The 18,669-nt window shown below is 49.6% G+C and overlaps 1 protein-coding gene across 8 annotated transcripts in view; it reads left to right on the plus strand.

The window, feature by feature from the left end:
* DGKD (diacylglycerol kinase delta) overlaps window positions 1-18,669 on the plus strand; it is a 69,033-nt gene that overhangs the window by 2,678 nt on the left and 47,686 nt on the right. For 3 of the 8 annotated variants that reach the window (XM_080605069.1, XM_080605073.1, XM_080605067.1), the window contains exons 1-3: window positions 1,011-1,192; window positions 16,349-16,459; window positions 18,571-18,651. In XM_080605069.1, the coding sequence (XP_080461195.1) occupies window positions 1,040-1,192; window positions 16,349-16,459; window positions 18,571-18,651 (345 nt within the window). In that variant the 5' untranslated portion in view covers window positions 1,011-1,039. Of the gene's footprint in view, window positions 1-353; window positions 374-1,010; window positions 1,193-8,823; window positions 8,846-13,293; window positions 13,336-16,348; window positions 16,460-18,570; window positions 18,652-18,669 lie in introns of those variants that run through there. The other 5 variants (XM_080605072.1, XM_080605064.1, XM_080605071.1 and 2 more) reach the window with 5 other exon arrangements.

Here is an 18,669-nt window from a genome sequence, read left to right on the forward strand (position 1 = left end):
TTATTATGTTCTGTAAACTGGGCTTGTGTTAAGATGCTGAAAGCAGTGAGCTGAAGACCACAGCTGACTCCACAGCTCCATCAGTGCTCTGCCTTCACACCACCTGTTGGTGTTTGTTTGTTGCAGCTCTTTCACCTTAGGTGAAATTGCAAGAGGCACTGTGTTTGGTTTGCTCTTTCTCGGCATCGTGTACTGTGCTGCTAAAGAATCACTGCAACCATTTTCAGGTGTTCCTAGTCAGTATAACGTGTGGTTTCCATTTTAGTTTTGGGGTGGGGGTGTCAGGCTTCTGCACCTGAATTTCTGGAAAGGTCTTTTGAATGATTGCTCTGGTATTATTAATTTTTTGGTGACTCAAGAACACATTGGTACGGTAAGGCTGAGCAAAATGTTGGTAGTGGATAAGCTGGTCTTGGAGAGCTGGTGCTCAGGAACTCCTTTAAAGATATTAAAAAGAGGAGCGGGGCTAGTTTGTGACAATCTTCTCCATCCTCCTCTGAAGTGCAGCTTCTCCCACAAAGGCTTTTCCGTTACTGTTCCTGGCTACCGGACCTGCAAACACGCTTAGAGGCCTTTTTTTTTTTTTCCTTCGTGTGTGTCAAGCGTGTAAGACATCTGTTGCTGCACGCTTTTCCTCTCACGTGCATCTGTGGTGATGACTTCAGTCACAAAGTCACCCTGCGCTGTGCTGTGGAAAGGGTGGAGTCACAAGGGCTAACTCGCTACTTGTGACTGAAAAAAGCTCTTTCGGCTCCCGCCTGTCGCGTTAGCCCGTGCCGGGCTGCTTGCAGGGGCTTTCTCCTGGCTCCGGCTCCAGCGAGCCGGGCCGCGACCGTTCGTCCCGTGCCCCGCGGCCGGCAGCTGCCGCCCTCCGTCAGCGGGAGGGCGCGGGCCGGGCCGGCCGCCAGGGGGCCGTGCGGGGCCGTGCCGGGCCGGGCCGGGCCGTGCCGTGCCGCACCGCGCCGCTCGGGGCCGTGAGGCGGGCGGGCGGCTGCAGCGCGCGGCGCGGGGCGGGAGGGGGCGCCGGGCGCGGCGCAGCATGGCGGCGGCGGGCACCGCGCAGCCACGGGCCGGGCCGGCCGCCGCCGGCGCCGCGGCGGACGAGTCGTCGGACAGCGAGCCGGAGCAGGAGCCGGGCTCGCCGCAGAAGCTCATCCGCAAGGTCTCCACGTCCGGGCAGATCCGCCAGAAGGTGCGTGCGGCGGGCGGGGGCTCCGCAGGGCCTCGGGCTCCGCGCCGCCTCCCCCCGCCCGGCCTGCGCCGCCCCCGGGACCGGCCGGGCCCAGCTCGCCCCCGAGGCCCTGCCCGCCGCCTCCCGCAGGCACCGGCCGGGGACCCCCCCCCCCAGCCGCCCCTCGGGGACTCGCCTGCTGCCCCCCCCTCCCCGCCCTCCGGGACCGGCTCGGGACCCCCCAGCCCGAACCTCCGGCCCGCCCCCGGCCCTGAGGCGCCCCCGCCGCAAACCCTCCGCAGGTGCCGCCGCGGCTGCCCCCCAAGTGCCCTTCAGGGCCCGCCGGCGACCCCCGCCCCGGCACACGGCTCGGGAGGGGAGGGGAGGGAAGGGGAGCTGCCCGTCCCGTCCCGTCCCGCGGGGGACGGACCTCACCCGTGTCCTGCTGTAACTCCCCCCCGTGACCTCTTGCTGCACACAGGGCTGTGAGCGGCCCCCTCAGAGCTGCCCCCTCAGGGCCGCCCCGGTACCTGAGGGTTGACCCCCAAGGACGTACCCTCCCCACCCCCTGAGGCTGCAGCTCTCTTCTTCCCCTACATCCTTGCCTCCCCGTGCCTTCCTCGAGGGCCTCTGCCCCGACTCATCTCCCTGTCACGCCGTGCCCTCCTCCGCTGTCCCCTTCCCAAGCCCCTCGCCCTGTCGGACAGGCTGGAGCCCTGTCACGTCCACCCCATTCCCAGCTCTGCTCCGAGCCGTGCAGCTGCTGCTGGTATCCCCTGTGGTCGGTGCGTGCCTCCCGCAGCATCTGCCCCTTGCTGTCGTGGTCGCGTCCCAGTGCTCCCCATCTGCTTCTCTGCTATTGTTCCCTTCTGTAGCTGTGCAGTGGTGCTGCTTAGCCTCCTATCTGGTCAGGCACTGGTCTCGTGGCTGGTTAGCCTTTGTTCCCAGCTTTCTCTACCTCACTTCACCTCCCTGGTCTGGCAGCGGTCATTTCTGCACTGATTCTCTTAGAGCGTTTTTCCCTTAGGCTCGTTGTGGAGCAATAATGCCATTTTTAGGGATAGTGACAGTATTTTGCTCCCCAGGAGGAGCTGTAGTTGTAGTTCCTCCGTATTGTTACTGTAAGAGAAGACGTGAAGATTTCCTTCGGTCTTAGGCTAGGAAACACCCACAGGGAGTTGCCCTCTTCTGTACTATTTTTACTATAGCTGCATGATTTTTCTCTGTAGCAGTGAAAGTCCTGTGTAACCCTTCGATTGTTGTGTGATGTGTTTCTGCTTGGAAATGCCAGGGTAGTTATTCTTCTGCCATCGCGTTACTGTTGTCCCTGGGGCATGGGCAGGCACAGCTGCGGCTGTGGGGATGCAGGCGGCTTGCTTGGTGCTGACGATGCTTATCATTTTTCTGCTGCAAAGGAGAGCAAACGGCTGTGCGTGGTGCAGAGCCTGAAGCGTTATTCACAGGGATCTTTTTCTGCTGGCTAGTTTGCCGTGCTGCTAAACACATACGCATTGCCATTCTTCTGCTCGCCGTCGTTTTGCTACGCTGGTCCCAGTTCCAACCCGCCCCCCTGCAGCCGAGCGCAGTCAGACACGAGGCCCGTTTGCTCGCTTCATCACGCATGGCCGAGCTGCTTCCTCCATCTGCCGAGCGCGCTGACCCCGCCGTTCCCTCCTTCGGTTCGGACGCCGAGGGTCTGCGCCGGGTGGGTAGGACGGTTCGTTCGGCCACAACAGCCAGCGGCGAAGCTCTCTGAGCAGGGTGGTGCTGGGTGCAGCAGGTAGATCTTAGACCTGCTGCAGCCTCAGGTGACCTGAGCTGGTCTGTTCATCGGCTGTGGAAAGAGAAGCCTTTTGTGGTCATCTCCTGCACGATGGGGGTGCTGAATGGCAGCAATTTGTCCTGCAGGAGAATGGATGAGCCTTGTGATTTCTGACTACCACTTGGGGCAGGGGGCTCGTGCATGCAGGGAGGAAGGATGCCAGGGTCTAACTTTAATATTTCTGTGGTGGTGTCTCTGATAAGAGCAAGAGCAATGCCTTCCTCGGTGCTAGTGTGGGACCTCATGCTGATGGCAGGGTGTTAAAGATGCTAAGGTAAAAGGTGCACTGAATTTTACTTTTGTTTGAATAAAGCCGAACACGTCCGCATATTCCTACTTAATCATTTGCCCTGTTTTACATCACTTCCTGCGTCAGCATGGCTGGAAAAAGCCTAAACCAGCCACTTGTACTACGTGAACATAAACATGTTAAGAACGAGGATTATAAACAGATATTGTCTACAGCTATTAAGCCTCCTGTGTGTTAATCTGCAGAAGACTTCAACTAAACACTGTCAAATCTTGTAAGTCAGCCCAGGTATTATGATACTGAGGATTGATTGCTTCTGCTGCTTTTTGATGTCCTTTTATTTCATTGTCATCTTTTCTGTACGCTGCCGTATGTGTACTTTTCCTTGCCCCTAGGGCAGGGAGCGAAGACATCTTCGTGGCTACTCATTGTTCTGATGAGGCTTTGAGGACGTTGCTTCCTCTGTGAAGGCAGACCTGATTTTTAATTTGTCTGTTGAATGACGGAGAGCAGGCTGCAGTAAGCTGTAGAAGCTGTTGGACAGGTCCATCAGAGTGACAGTAAGAGATGCAGAAAGACTTTTACCATGCCCCAAGGCTGTAAATCTCATCTAACCACATCTTTTGCTGCAGTTAGCTCGAGACCGTGCCTGTAAGTACAGTTAAATCACAACAGAAGCTTACTGTTAAGGCAGCTTGGGTGTGAAGCCTGCTGTAGCCGTGGAGTTCCTCTGAACTTACTTGTTTGTCAGAGTCAGGTGCGAGCACTTTGAAGATGTGTTTTGCTTCTTCTGGTTTTTGCACCTTGGGTTCTCCCAAGAGAAGCTGTAAAATAAAACTGCTCACAGGACCAGCAAACTTCAGTGGGCTTGTTTCAGAGCCTGCAGGTTGCCCAGCTGTGTTCTGCTGAAATACACTGGTGTAGTAATACTGTGGGGCAGATAGAGCTGGTTGGATTTATAGCTACTCTGAAATCAGCGTGCAGGGCCTGAAGACAAATCACAGCTTGTATGTGTGTAACTGAAAAATCTGCCCCTTGCGAAGATACGGGCCGGGGGAGCGGAAAGCTAAGTGTCTGGAAAGTAGAATACTGTGTGTTAATGTACTTATTTATTTTTAGCTAGAAAGAGTTTCAGAGGAAGAGAAGAAGATAGGCAGAGAAGTATGTTTAGCAGTGTCTCGATGATTATTATTCTGGGGACAGAAGAAGCACTAGTGTAATAAGGTATAGCTTGTAGTGTAACTGCTGGTGTCTGAGCTGGCAAAGAAGTAGACTGCACAGACTGCTCGATCAGCCATTTTGAGACCTGTCGGACCTGTACCAGCATCGGGCTGCTTAGAACACTGCTTTTAGCCCCTCTCCTGGTCTCAGGCTTGCATTGGTGCAGGCAAAGAAACGGTTGGTCAACTAAGATAAAGTATTTTTGAACGGATGGGACTTAGGAAACAGCCAAAATAAAACAGAGGAGGACGATGCGTGTGAGGTGGGGTGACAGCAGGAGCCCCAAGTCCCACCTTCTGAGCAGCACTGAGGACTCGTCTGAGTGGTAATAATACCAGCTCAGTCCTGACCTGCTGTGCGCGAAGGCAGAGTAACATCAAAAGTGGTCCTGGGAGCTGAGGGTGTGAAACAGAGGAGCACCGCACATTCTATGGGCTCCGGCAACAAAGTGCTCTTCCTCCTTTACACTTGCCCTTTCGTTGGAAGCGTCGCGCTATGAACCTCAGAAAGCAGGAGAAGGGATGAATAGGTCGTCCTCTCGTTTCATTCATCAGCTGGGTGTAATTCCCAGCGTGCCCCTTTTGCTGTGGTGAGATTTAAGTTTGTTTATCAGACAGGATTTCAGCAGTGTCCTTGGGTGGCATCAGGAGGAGGTTTTGTTTAGACTATCAGTCTAACTTCTGTTTACTTTTATGAGCAATTTTTTCTGTAGCTTTTCAGTTTTATACCCATTCATCATTACCTTGAACTTTTTAAGACAGATTTGCAGTATGTCTTTCAACAGACTCGCAAACAGAGCGAACAGCGCTCCAAGCCTGGGTATTGGGGCTGTCTAGCTCCAGGAGCAGAGAGATATCAGGTTAATTTATGCTATGAAAAGCGGGATAAATTACCTGGTGCTAAGCTTTCAGCTGCTGTGGACAGGCTTTGTGCAGTGTCTGAACTAGCGAGTTTTTGATGTCGATGCTGTGTAGCAGCCCATGGTATAGATAGACCTTGGCGCCGTGGGAGGTTGGGATTCTCTTTCTGATTACTAGCTTTGAGGTCTAGGAGCCACCCTGAAAAGTACGAGCAAGGAAAAACAAGGGGAAGCAAAATGTTTCTCCACATCTTTGTGCAAGCTCCCAGAGCAGACCAAACTGAGTTCTCAAACATATGGCAGGCAGCATAAGCAACTGAAGAAAGCTCATTTGATTTCTCCTTGTATTGGCTAATAGATAAAAATGTCCTTTTTATAGGTAAAGAAGTGTTATTTTTATTTCTGGAGGGCAAATGCTTTAAGATTTTCTCAGAAAAGATGAGAATGAGGAAAATGAGCAGTTTGTTAGTTTGAGTTAGTGTTAGGTCAGAGGTTGGACTCGGTGAGCTTGGAGGTCTCTTCCAACCTAGATGATTCTGTGATACAAGTATTAAAATCAGTATTAAGGTTAGAAACAGTGCATTTCAATAAAGAGACACTGTAAAAGAAAAGCGTCACAAATAAGGAGGGAATTTTCAGGAATTTATGGTTTAATTCACATTCTGTCTGTGGCATCCTCTGCTAAAACATATTGAGATGTCTGATTTTGCTATGCTGTCTTCTAACCGGATGTCTAGAAGAGGACATTTCACATTTATGGCTTCATTTATGGCTTCACATCCCATAAATTGTGGTGGTTCATGCTTTAGTTCTGGTCAAAATTGGGAGCTTTTCACTTAAGAGAGGTAGTTGCTGCGAAAGAGCAGTTCTTGTGATTGAATCCAAAGCGAACTTCTTGAACACAGGCTTAAAGCTGTGTATTTCCTTGGATTAACACCACAGACTTGTTCCTTCTCTGAACGCTGAGGACAAAGATAGGATTTTAGGCTGTGTTACACTGCTGTAAGAGCGTTTTTGCCTTTTAAACTACGTTATGTTTTGCATGCTCTTCAGACTCATCTGTTCTGACAAAATTTGGGAAGCCTCCCAGTGCTGCGTTACCATTGGTGTACTGTATGTTTGCCTCGCTGCTGGAGATTTTTGGATGCTATGTGAAAGCAACAGCTGTTACTTCCTTTTTTAAAAAAAAGAAAAACACAAAACAAAGCACAAAACCACACACACTTGCAGCTTTTCTCCTTCTAACTATAGTTCTGGTTCCAGGAACTAAAGAGCTAACATCAAACTTTTGCACGTTTTGAGAACATAGATTTACCGAGACCACATTGCCAAAAAGTACATTGTGAGGCTGGTAACTGTTCTTTCAAAAAAAATTAGAGACAAAATAAAAGAAGTATTATTTTTTTAAAACAAAACTAAATCAGCTGTTCAGAGTACTTCACTCGCCCAAAACCTATTGTTACAAAAAAATATTTTTTTATATTTTACTTTGGAAGAGTACTGGATTATGAATGAAAATTGTGAAATGTTTATCTGCGGTTTCCCTGATAATTAAAGTCAGTATACCGTCTAAAACTTTGCATGGCTTTACCTTCTTAAATTACGAATCTGATGGTTATTCTTTCTAAAGTAGCAGATACACCTTCCTATTTTAAAGGAAAACAGAAGTGAGATGAAAGGTTTTTGTATTCTCCATTTCCCTGAGAGTTTAAGATGTATACTAGGTATTGTCACAGCAGCATCAGAAATTTCAGAGCAAAATACTATGTGAGGAGAAAACCCCTTCCTCTTGGAATGTTTTTTCAAGGTTTCAAATTCACAAACCTTTATCTCAATGAATTCGACTTAACTCTCCACTGGAACTATTTGTTCCCTGCTTTTTCCACTCTGAGCGGTCATTGCTTCGTGTTTCCCTGAAGATTTATGTAGGTGCCTCTTAATGAAGGGAGATGCTTCTGCTTGGCTCCGCAGCCCTGCGGGACCGTTACCTGGGGACAGTTCGGCTTCGGGCTGACGAACAGCTGGGGCACCAGCAGCAGTCCTCCCCCTCAGCTGCCATCTCCTGTGCTCCCTTCTCACGTAAGGCAGTCCTGAAAGCAAGGAGCATGTTGCGGGGACCACAGCTTGCTGCCCTCCTGCCACAGAGGAGCTAGGCGGCATGCCAGGCTGCAAGCTCGCTGCTGGGTTAGGTGATCGATTAATATGCGAGTAGTCCCTCTGGTTTTAGGGGAAATCTTATTTACACACAGTCTCTCTGCTAAATCGGGAAGTTTTGCATCTGCTGCCTGTTTTGATGTTGTGGTTTGCTTTTTTTGCAAGAGGAAACACCGTGTTGATTACATAACGTTCGTATCACACACGTTGCATTCGAGTCTCAAACGTTCCGATAATTTTAGCCTTGCAGTATCCTGGTGGGGAGAGGCGATACCACCTCCGCTTCCCACACGCAGCGTTGAGATGCGTCCGTCCTGTGTGAGATGCAGGCATCACCCTGGGTGTCTCCAGGGGAGCTGGGAACTCGGGCAGGTGCTGCAGCGCCGGGGCAGCGTCCTGACCCCTGGGCCAGCCTTCTCGGCTGCTTCTTGACAGAAGCGTGGCAGATAACACGGGAGGGACGCGTTGCCTGCTTTTCAAACTGCTCTCTTCCAAGGCAGGTCACAGCACTGTCTCAGATGGTGCAGATCTGTTGCCGAGATTTTATTAAAAAGCAGCATTCTGGGAGCTCGTGCCAGACCCTTCTGTTCTGTTTCGCTCAAAGTTAACAAAACGGTGTTCCCAGGGCTGTGCTAATCTTCCCTGTTGTTGCTGGTGCTGATCGAGATGTCTTGGCATGGTCAGAGGTATTTGCAGGACATTAAAACAGGGAAAATGGAAAAATAAATTAAAAACTTCGGAGTATCCTTTAAAAACTATGTTAAATGGATGAGGAAAAAAAAACTTAAAAGCATAGGTTGTTTAATACATAAATATGGAAAATCTGATAACGACGATTGTTACAGATGAGATAAAAATAAATTCTAGGATACCTTAAGTATTAATTAAATGGCCAAAGGCCAAAAGCTGCTTTCTGCTCTCAGCAGTGTAATCCCATGGAATACCAGTCGGAGTAAAAGGATCAGGATTTGGCCCCACTTCTACCAGCCGCTACCAAATAAGGCTCCTCGCAGGATTCAGTAGCAGAGTTGATGGGAATCCAGACACAGCGGGAGGAAGCCCTGTTGTTCTCCGAGCCTCCTTGACACGAGGGAAGAGGGTTCAGTTTCCCTCCTCAAGGTGTGACTTTCACTTTGCCGTGTCCCGAGGTTCCCATACCGGTACTTTCTGCTGGCTTTTCCTTCCTACTTGGCCGGGCTCTCCATGACATTTAGCAGGATGGGAAGGATGGGGTGGTTATGACTGTGAGGATGAGATCCCCAGCTGTATTCTGGATGTGCCTTCCCTGACGTTCGCTATTGTACTAGCTGCGAGCGCGCCTTCCCTGCCTGATACTGTTTTACCAGATGGCCCTGACATGCCGCTATGGTAAGTGCCCAGCTCGTTCTGCCGGCCGGTGAAGCGGATGGGAGGGCTGAGATGGACAGCCGTGCTTTGGGGTAATAATTTGGCTCTGCGGGAACAAGAGCGTTAAGCAAGCTCTGGTGCCGCAGGCTGTAGCACTGGAGGGCTCCCCTGTGCCGGGTGCAGCGCCATGGCTCGGCGCGGGGTTGCACTGCTTCCAGCACTGCTTCCAGCGCTGCTGGCTGTTGCCTCTCAGCAGCAGAGCAGCGTGCTCCGGCGTTGGGAGCGGGGATTCGGCGGTGCTGGTGTGGGGCCGTGGGACAGGCGGCTCTCGGAGCTGGGGGTTTCACAGCAGGTGATGTTTTACAAAGCTTTCTGCGTGTATGGGGAAAACACAGCTTGGTTAATCTGGTGCTTAAGGAAGGGATGTAGGCGTGCACATGTAATTAAGATGACAGAAAAAATAGCAGAATGCTTTTTCATGTTTGCCTTTAAATGTATGAAGTTCATGTTTAATTAGTGCCCTTTAAAATTTTAATTCGCTCCAAGGTTTTCAGGTAACTTTTAAACCATTGCTTTTTTAGCTTTGGTTATCTCTGTGGATAGATTCGAACCCTTCTTCTTCATCTGTGTTTTAGTGTGCTGGGGTGACTTGAGCTTCATGCTCAGCTCCCCTCTTTGATAAATGTGTTTGGGAAGGATGCCCAGAGCCTATGGAAAGCATACTGAGGGCTTACACCGGTAGCGTGCCAGGAGTTGTCCAGCTACTAACTCATCCTGAATCAGAGAGTGCTGGTGTGCTGTTCGTTCTGCGCTCTGGGTTGCTGACCAGAGTATTCATCTATTTTAAGTGCTTCGCTTGGAGCTCTGTAACCCAGCTACTTTCACCAGGGAGCTGCGTGGTGATATGCTGCTATGTCGTATTTCCTTTCCCATATATGTGCAACCTTTCTGCCTGCTTTCGGAGTTGGTTTTCTGTGTTAATTTTTTCACTCTGCGAGTGCTCGCCCCTTCTAGAAGAGAATCGTTCACATCAGTAGCAGCGAATGTGGTATCGAAAAGAAGCTGGTTTCAAGACCTACTCCTTGTTTACCAGCCACAGCGTTCACTGACAAAGAACGAGGTGCTTGAACCTTTTATTTATCGGTTCCAAGGCTGATTCTAGCTGCGGCCCGATTGGTACAAACTCCTGTTTTTTGCTGGCGATCCCAAGAATAAGTTTGAGCCTCCTGTGTCATGATACCGCGGCTACACTTTTGGCAGAGCGCTGCAGGTGGCTCCGGGTCCCGCTGGGCGCGGAGGCTGCTGGGGCTGTGCTGCAGCTGCCTGCCAAGCTCCCCGGCTCTGCCAGCGCGTCTGAGGCACGACAGGGATGGTGATTGCCACGGGAGGTTGCACTGAGCCCTGTGCTGCAGCCTGCCACGGGTGCTTCCCAGTTCGTAAAACACAAGTTATGAAAACGAAGTGTACGTAGGTGATGTCCACCAGCAGCATAGGCCATACCCCTTCAGTGGAGAGCACGGCTTCTGTTACTGGCCTGTCTACTCACAGCCCTCACTTCTCTTTTGGCATTTGATTCCTGTGGCTGACCTCTGATTTTCTTTTATATTTTCCCCTCTTCTGAAGTCCTTTTGTTGCAGTGAGCTCACATGATGTCTTGTCCTTTTTGTCCCAGTGGAAGAAATCGCAGTGTGTTTTTCGCTTTTGCAAGATCCAGGTGCTTTACATGTGGAGCTCCCAAACAGGACCAAGTAACCCGTAAGTTGCTTGTGCTCCGCTATAGGTCTGTACAGCTCTCTGTGTGTCCCATACTTAGCATTGCTTTACTGATCTGCATTTCCCCCCTCGAAGCTTCCTGGAGTTAATTTCCAGGGTGTGACCACTGTCTGGTGGAAGGATGTTGCTCTCGGATTAGCTTGTTAACCCCTAGCCTTTTGACCTCTCGTGTCTTATTCTGCAGGGTTGCTTAGATTTATTCCTGTAGTTTCTTTGTCAGATTTTGTGTATTTCATTTGTTTTGTAAATTATCTGTATTAGTTCTGTATTTATGACCACAGAGCTTTTATGGAACCAGCTACTAAAACTGTTTTACTCAAAGCAAGGTGCAGCACTCCAAATCCCTACCTGCCTTAGCTTGGCAAGGGTATCTTGCTGTGTTTATGGGGTGACTGCAGCTACTCCCATCTCCTTTGCCACAGCTCACCCAGAGTCAGTGGCTAGACAGCGTTGCTTGGTCCCCAGGGATCGTCCACCCTCACCCTTACAAAAATTCCTAAACAAGATATGTAAAGACAGCCTGTCAGTTCTGCATCTGCATTTTTATTTTGCTCTCTCCTTCTCTGTGCAATTAGTTCTTTCTTTGGTTATTTATTTGTTGTTGGCATCAGCAGCCTGTTCGAAGTTTTATAGTACATACAAATAAAAACAGTCTGTGCCCTGAAGTTTTTACATTCTGGAGACACATGGAAAACAGAGAAATCCAGATGTTGAGACTTTGGTATATAGGATTCTTTAGTTGCTGTTTAGATAGCTTCGAATGATTGTTTTCAACTTTTGTGCAGTTCTTTTCTGCAAAACACTGGAAAGAAATACCACCGGAGCAAAATTCTCGTTTCAAATGCGCTGCCCTGAGTAACTGTCCCTAAGAATATGTCATGATCTCAGCTGTAAAATAGGTTGCATTGTTCTTCGCCCTCCATATCGAACGCAGTTGGCGCCTCCCCGTGCCACAGGACACTTGCCAGTCTGACAGCTGCCTACGGCTGATGGTTGCCCTCAGCCTGGCTCGCGAGGTCGGGTGTTACCCATTAGGAATTTGGGTGCATCAAAGGTCCTGCTTCCAAAGGGGGCCGGAGGCCTAAGCCTCGCAAAAGGATGGGCTGCCCCTGCGCTGGCGTCGTGGGTAGTGCTGCACGCAGGAGGAAAAGGAATGCACTCCGAGCAGAGCTGAACCGCGATGCGATCGTTCCTTTTACTAGAGTCATCCACATTATCAGCGTAAAAAGCAGCTCATCTGTGTAGGCCAGCTCTCTGGTCTCTGATGTGGGTTAGCGGATGCAGAGACACCTCAGGCAAGCCGTGCTACCAGAAGCACGGCCGCGTCTCGTAGGTTGGTGTGTGACTGCTGCTAGTCGTTTGGTTTCGTGCTCTCGGTGGTGGGATCGCGCCGAGGGGAAGTCGAGCCCTGGAGGCGTTTGACACCATTCCCACAGGGGCCAGCGGCAAAACTTTTGTTTTGTCACTTCAGGATTAGGCCTACACACTGCACCCATTTCAACAGGAGAAATTTGAGAACGTATTATTTACCTTCCGAAATGTCAAGCTTTAAATGGGGAGGAGTGGTAGCAGGGGGAGGGTTGTGTATTGCTCATGGTGAACTGATTTTTTTTTTTCTGCAGGAAGTCACTTTTCTTCAAGGCCAAAGATAAAAGATGATGAAATGCTAGAAATTTCTTAGGCCCTGCCTTTCAGCTGTCGAATCATGTTCTTTGCAGAGATGCTTAAGGCTCTGCTTTGTGCATTGTTGCTTTAAATGGTCAGTTTGTTCAGCAGCCTTTTTTATATTGTCTTGTCACAGGAGAAAAGGGGGTCACTGCTGAAACCAGCAGCACATCACTGTGGGCTTGATTCAAGGAGATACTTTATTTTTTTCATGGTGCTGTCCGCCCGTGGAATGCCACGCCACGGGACACGTGCTGGAGAGAAGCACAGCTGGACAGAAAGCAGCCTGGGTAGTTCCTTCACAAACAGTACTTGTGTTTATCCCCGGTAGGATGCACCTAATCAGACCTCATCGTGCTTCAGGGCAGCAGCTTTTCCCATGGGATCCAACTAAAATGGACACTAAAAATGGCTTCGATTCTTACTTTTTTCCTGTATGGGAGAAGTAATTCCACATTTGTCTGGATGAACTGCATGGTTAGTAATCTGATCAGAGTAGATCTTCGATTAACCGTGCTACGGAGAGGCTGGTGAACAGAAATAACGGTTCAGCTCCCCCTTTCATTTCATTCTGTCACTCTGCTGTCAGGTCCTTCCCCAGTTAATTTTCTTCAGCTGCATTCCTCTGCAAGTAGCAAGTCCTTTGGCTGTAAAATTAAAATAGAGGAGGGGAAAGGCAGCAATGTCTGAATCATTTTATAAAGTCATCTTGATCTTATCTCCAGCCCTTTCCGCCCAAACCCACCAAACTCTTCTCGTGAGCTGCGTGCCTATAAATAGAACAGCAGCTCTCGTGCAGAGATGGGCAGCTCTGAAGCAGAGCCTTGTTTTCGCTGAGCAGTGCGTGCGTACGAGAGCGCGAGAGCTCGCTCCTCACTGGCCTTTCATGTCTGAGTTAGGAAGCCATGAGGTTTGCTATAGATAGAGACTGGCAAGTGACATAAACCCCTGCTTAGGGAGGGGCAAGGTGACCTCTGGGATTGTTGCCTTTTGGTTTAAAAAAAGGCAAGAAAAAAAAAAAAAAGAGGGTGCTGTTTAAAAGAGGCATGGAGGACTGCACGCCCTGTGCAGAGGTGAGTGAGCCCCGCTGAGGTGCAGGGAGCCGAGCGCGGCAGGCGGGAGCTGCGGGAAGGCCGAGGCCGCGCCGTGCCGTGCTGTGAGGTACTCCTGTGGTGGGCTGGGCACGAGCTCGAGCGGCCAGAGCACTGCGAAGCGAGCCTGGGGAGCGCGCGGCTCCGGCTGGCCCTGGCTGAAGTAGTTCTTTGAATAAGCAGAGCAGCAGAGGCCTGCAATCTCCTGCGAATTGCTATTTTTTGATCAGCCTCTTGGCTGGCTGGGTATCTGTGGGCTTTGCAGCCTGGGAGTCTTCCCCAGGAATTTTTCAGTTCTTTTCTGACTTCAGTTCAGGACTTTGCAGGATTCAGTAGCTACTTTCTCCATCTCCTCTTTTAATTATATGTGTTTTTGTCCAAGGAATGCACAGAGATCCATCCGTGTTTCTGTTTTAATCTGGAGAATCTCTTGCCACTGTTCCATTTCCTTCCCTGTAGTGTCAGGCTAAAGTGAGCTGCAGAAATGTGTGATTTCTTTGGCAGGGTAAGTCAGATGCTGTTGCTTTATCTGTCGCTTTGATGCACGGGTGCTGGAGGCTGAAGTAACTCATCAGACAGACGTATGTACGTATTCTTGTAGGACCCCACAGAGCTGGGCAGTGCTGTTTGCTCCACTTGGAGCTGGGAGATGGAGACACGCAGGGTGAAAATGATGGTTTTGGGATCCCGTAAAAAGCCCGCGGCAGAGTAGGAGTGAGCATACCTTTCCCAGTTCCTTCAGCTCTGGCCTAGCCTGCAGGGTGGCTTCAGCAAGGGCTGCTGCGGGGTCTGTCTCTGAACTTCATTCTCTCATACGCTGAAGCTTCAGATGAAGGTCACAGCTGAGTTTGGGATTCTTTGCGTGGTAGTGCACAGCACCAGCTCCAAGTTAGCCTAACATCTTGTTTCTGACTATCAGCGCAGTGCATTTAAATTCTGGACACTAAAGCCACTCCCAGGTGCCTTACGGCTTACAGGAGTGTGTTCCTACAGCGGTGCCCTTGCCGTGATGGGGGGAGATGGTGCCAAGGTGCCTTTTGGCAACCGCTTCGGGGGTGCGGGGAGCTGCTGTGGGAGGTGGCCATCTTTGTTGTCAGCGTAGTCTCTGGCCGTGAGTTTTCTTTCCCTCTTCGTTCTGCTGAAAACAGAGTGGGACATGGAGATTGCCGTTTGAACCGGGCACGTTGGTGTTTGCCTGAGCAGTGGCGGGTATTTCTACCGGTGTGCAGGTGGCTCGGAGAAACAGAAAGAGCACTGGGAAGTGGTGAGGCTTGGGGCTCGCTAGCATGGGGGTGGGCCAGCTCCCAGGCTTCGAGGTAGGTGGTGTTTGCTTTGGAGAAAGTTGGGGAGCTCTCACCCTTCTCTCTTTTCCAACCCAGTGGAGGAAGGTACGATGCAGCTCCTGAGGCCAGAATCTCCCTTTGGGATCTGGACGTACTCGGGAGCCCACTCTTCTGCAGCCACTTGTGGGTACAGGCATCGCCGTGGTGCTCCAGCCTCTGAGCTCTCAGGGCAGCGTGAGGATGGCTCAGTCTAGCAAGAGAGAAGCAGCATTGTCAGGCGGATGTTTCTTCTTATAGTCAGCATTTTTTTCCAAGTGCTTTTTGAGGAAACTTTGGGCTTGGCAAGGGCCAGTGTGTGTGGAAAGTATTAAAATCTGCAGCTGTTTCAAAAAGGAAAGACCCGCATTAGAAATATATATAGCATTTTAAAAGCAAGTTTAGTGCCCTGGAAGGGATTTCTAAAACAATGTAAACCCTTTGGATCAGTAAGAGTATTTATTTTGTGCTCTGTAGTAGCCTGGCAGTGGATGTGTAACGCTGCGTTTGTGAATTAATTGATGCTCACTGGTTGACCCAACTGCTACAAACCTGGGTTGTATGGAGACCTCAAGTATGTTAAAGCTGTGTAATTTTCCTGGCATCGAGATACAGAATAACCTGTCTTACAAGATAGCCAGACCATTTGTTTCCTGCATTTTAACTGTGTGTTTATCGCGTCGGGCTTTCTCAGCAAGAAGTGGGTTCCTGGAGGCTGTTTCCTGGGGAGAGAAGTGGGTTTCTCATGGTACCACACAGCACCATTTGCTGTTCCAAGGCAATACCTTGAGTCAGTAACATGGGGCTGAACCCTCAGCTCTGACTTCCCTGCTCTCTGTCTTTCTGAGCTACAGCCTTTGAGATTATTTGAAGGTAGCTGTTGGTATTCAGAATCTGTCCTCAGCAAAGGAATCAAATGTATTTGACGAAGTAGAATGAAGTGCATGTGGATTAAATACATACCCCTATGTATGCATAGTATGTGAGTGAGCATATGGGACTGTGTATGCTGGTATGTCAACCTAGTTATAAAGCAGTAAAAAAAAAAAAAAAAAAGCAGTGTGCGTAGACAGTTTTGGCACTCCAGCCCTGGGAAATGGCAGCCAGCCAGAGCGTACTGAGGCAGAGCCAAGACTATCTGAAGAATACCAAATGCTGGAGTTGGATATAGCTCCCTCTTTGCTCTAGTTTCCTTCTTCATCCTGTGTGCCTGCAGCTTGTCAGCTCTGTGCCAGGTAGAGGCAGATAATTTCACAAAGCAGAATTGGAGACGAGGGCAGATATGCTGTGGCGTGAGCGTGCTTGTGATCAAATATCAATTAAATGAAAGGCAACTGAAATCTGACCTCAGTGAGTTTAACTGTTACGTTCCCTGAGTCTTTGTTAGACTTTGAGATGCTTGTACAGTCATAAGTTATTTATTGGTTTTGATATTGTGATAGCACCAGAGACAAGGATGAAACCCCACCCCAGCGTGGGTTATGCATTGTGATGGTTTAATCTTGATAAGTTCCGCTTGCTTATGTGAATGAAATTGTTAAGCACTTCCAGCAGAGGGCACTAAGATTACTGATCTCAAATTGCAGTCTTTTTTGCATGGATATATACTGGGAGAGCATGAAAGATGCCTGAAAGTAAAATGTGTGCTTCACCCCTCCCCTCTCCTTGTTTTGTAGACTATCATAAAAGAGGGGATGCTGATGAAACAGACCAGCTCCTTCCAGCGCTGGAAGAGACGATATTTTAAGCTGCGAGGACGAACTCTCTACTATGCAAAAACTGCTAAGGTAAGGTCTTGAAAATATTATACCATTCCAAGGGAAGAAGAAAGTCAGTGTTGGACCCTTGGAGGCAGATGGGTGTCTATGAGAAGGCAGCCCTCAGTTCAGAAAGGATCACGTGATCCGAAAGCACCCATCTTCAGGTTTTGCAGCTGCTAGAAGTTCCCCGTGTTTTGCCTCACGCTTTGAAATCCTGTTTTATTTTTTATTTTTTTAAGAAAAGCATCATGTGGACCTGTGATACTGATTTTCCACCTTTTTTTTTTTCAATCCCTTGGTGCATTTTATTAGCTAATAGTCACTGAATGAATAGAAGCTGAAATAGAAGTGAGAAAATATGAATGAAAAGAAGAAATGGAGGGGAACTTATCACACAACCATAAGGCAGCCATGCATCTGGTTTAGTACGTTGATAGTTCACTAGATATCAGTCTGGCTCCTTTCACAAGAACTAAGCCCATTGGTTTTTTGTTACTTTTTTTTTTAAGTAGTTCCCTAATGAAAGTCAAGTCATTGGATTTGCTGACTGAATTCAGGCAAATGTGAGCACCTCTGCTTGGAACTAGACTTCATGTTGCTGGTGCTGGGCCTTTCCTTCAGGTCACAAAAGGCTCTGATGGAGTGTTTTAGGCAGACATACAGGCATGTCCCTTTGAATCAATTGAAGAATCATAGAATGGTTTGTGTTGGAGGGGATCTTTAAGATCATCTAATTTCAACCTCCCTGTCATGGGCAGGGACACCTCCCACCAGACCACGTTGCCCAAGGCCTCATCTAACCTGGTCTTGAACACCTCCAGGGATGTGGCATCCACAGCTTCTCTGGGCAACCTGTGCCAGTGCCTCACCACCCTCAGAGTAAATAGTTTCTTCTTAATATCTAACCTAAACCTACCCGTTTTAGTTTAAGGCCATTACTCCTTGTCTTATCGCTACGCCCCCTATCAGAGTCCCTCCCCAGCTCTCCTGTAGCCCCCTTCAGGCACTGGCAGGCCGCTGTGAGGTCTCCCAGGAGCCTTCTCTTCTCCAGGCTGAACAACCCCAAGTCCCTCAGCCTGTCTTTGTAGGAGAGGTGCTCCAGCCCCTTGATCATCTTCGTGGCCCTCCTCTGGCCATTTCATAGTTCCTTACCCTTTTTGTGCTGGGGGCCCCAGAGCTGAGCTCAGCACAGCAGGTGGGGTCTCACAGGAGCAGAGCAGAGGGGGAGAATCACCTCCCTTGCCCTGCTGCTTTTGGTGCAGCCCTGGCTATGGGTGGCTTTTTGGGCTGCAAGCGCATATTGCTGGCTCATGTCAATCTTATCATCCGCCAACCCCCTCATGTCCATCTCCTCAGGGCTGCTCTCAATCCACTAATTGTCCAGCCTGTATTTATGTTTAGGGTTGCCCTGGCCCAGATGCAGGACCTTTCATTTGGCCTTGTTGAACCTCATGAGGTTCGCACAGGCCCACCCCTCAGGCCTGTCCAGGTCCCTCTGGATGGCATCCGTTTCCTCCGGTGTGTCAACCACACCATGCAGCTTGGTGGTGTCGGCAAACTTGCTGAGGGTGCACTCAATCCCACTGTCCATGTCACCAACAGAGATGTTAAACAGCGCTGGTCCCAGTACTGACCCCTGGACACTGAGCCGTTGACCACAACCCTTTGAGTGCAACCATCCAGCCAGTTCCTTACGCACCGAGTGGTTCATCCCTCAAATCCATGTCTCTCCAATTTAGAGACAAGGATGTCATGGGGGACAGCGTCAAATGCTTTGCACACGTACAACTGATGTAGATGACATCAGTTGCTCTTCCCCTGTGCACCAATGCTGTAACCCCACTGTAGAAGGCCACCAGATTTGTCAGGCACAATCTGCCTTTAGTGAAGCCATGTTGGCCGTCAGCAATCGCCTCCTTATTTTCCACGGGCCTTAGCAGAGTTTCCAGGAGGATCTGCTCCATGATCTTGCCAGGTACAGAAGTGAGACCGACTGGCCTGTAGTTCCCCAGGTCTTCCTTTTTTCCCTTTTTAAAAATGGGGGTTATGTTTCCCCTCTTCCTGTCAGTGGGAAGTGGATCTGCTGTGTATACATCGGATTCACTGATTCATTGGGGGTTTGAATTTTTTCTTTCCAGTCCATTATTTTTGATGAGGTGGATCTGACAGATGCCAGTGTGGCAGAATCCAGCACTAAGAATGTCAACAACAGCTTCACGGTAAGATTAAAGATTTTT

The sequence above is a fragment of the Anser brachyrhynchus genome (genome assembly GCF_964034855.1).
Source record: "Anser brachyrhynchus genome assembly, chromosome: 9".
NCBI lineage: Eukaryota > Metazoa > Chordata > Aves > Anseriformes > Anatidae > Anser > Anser brachyrhynchus.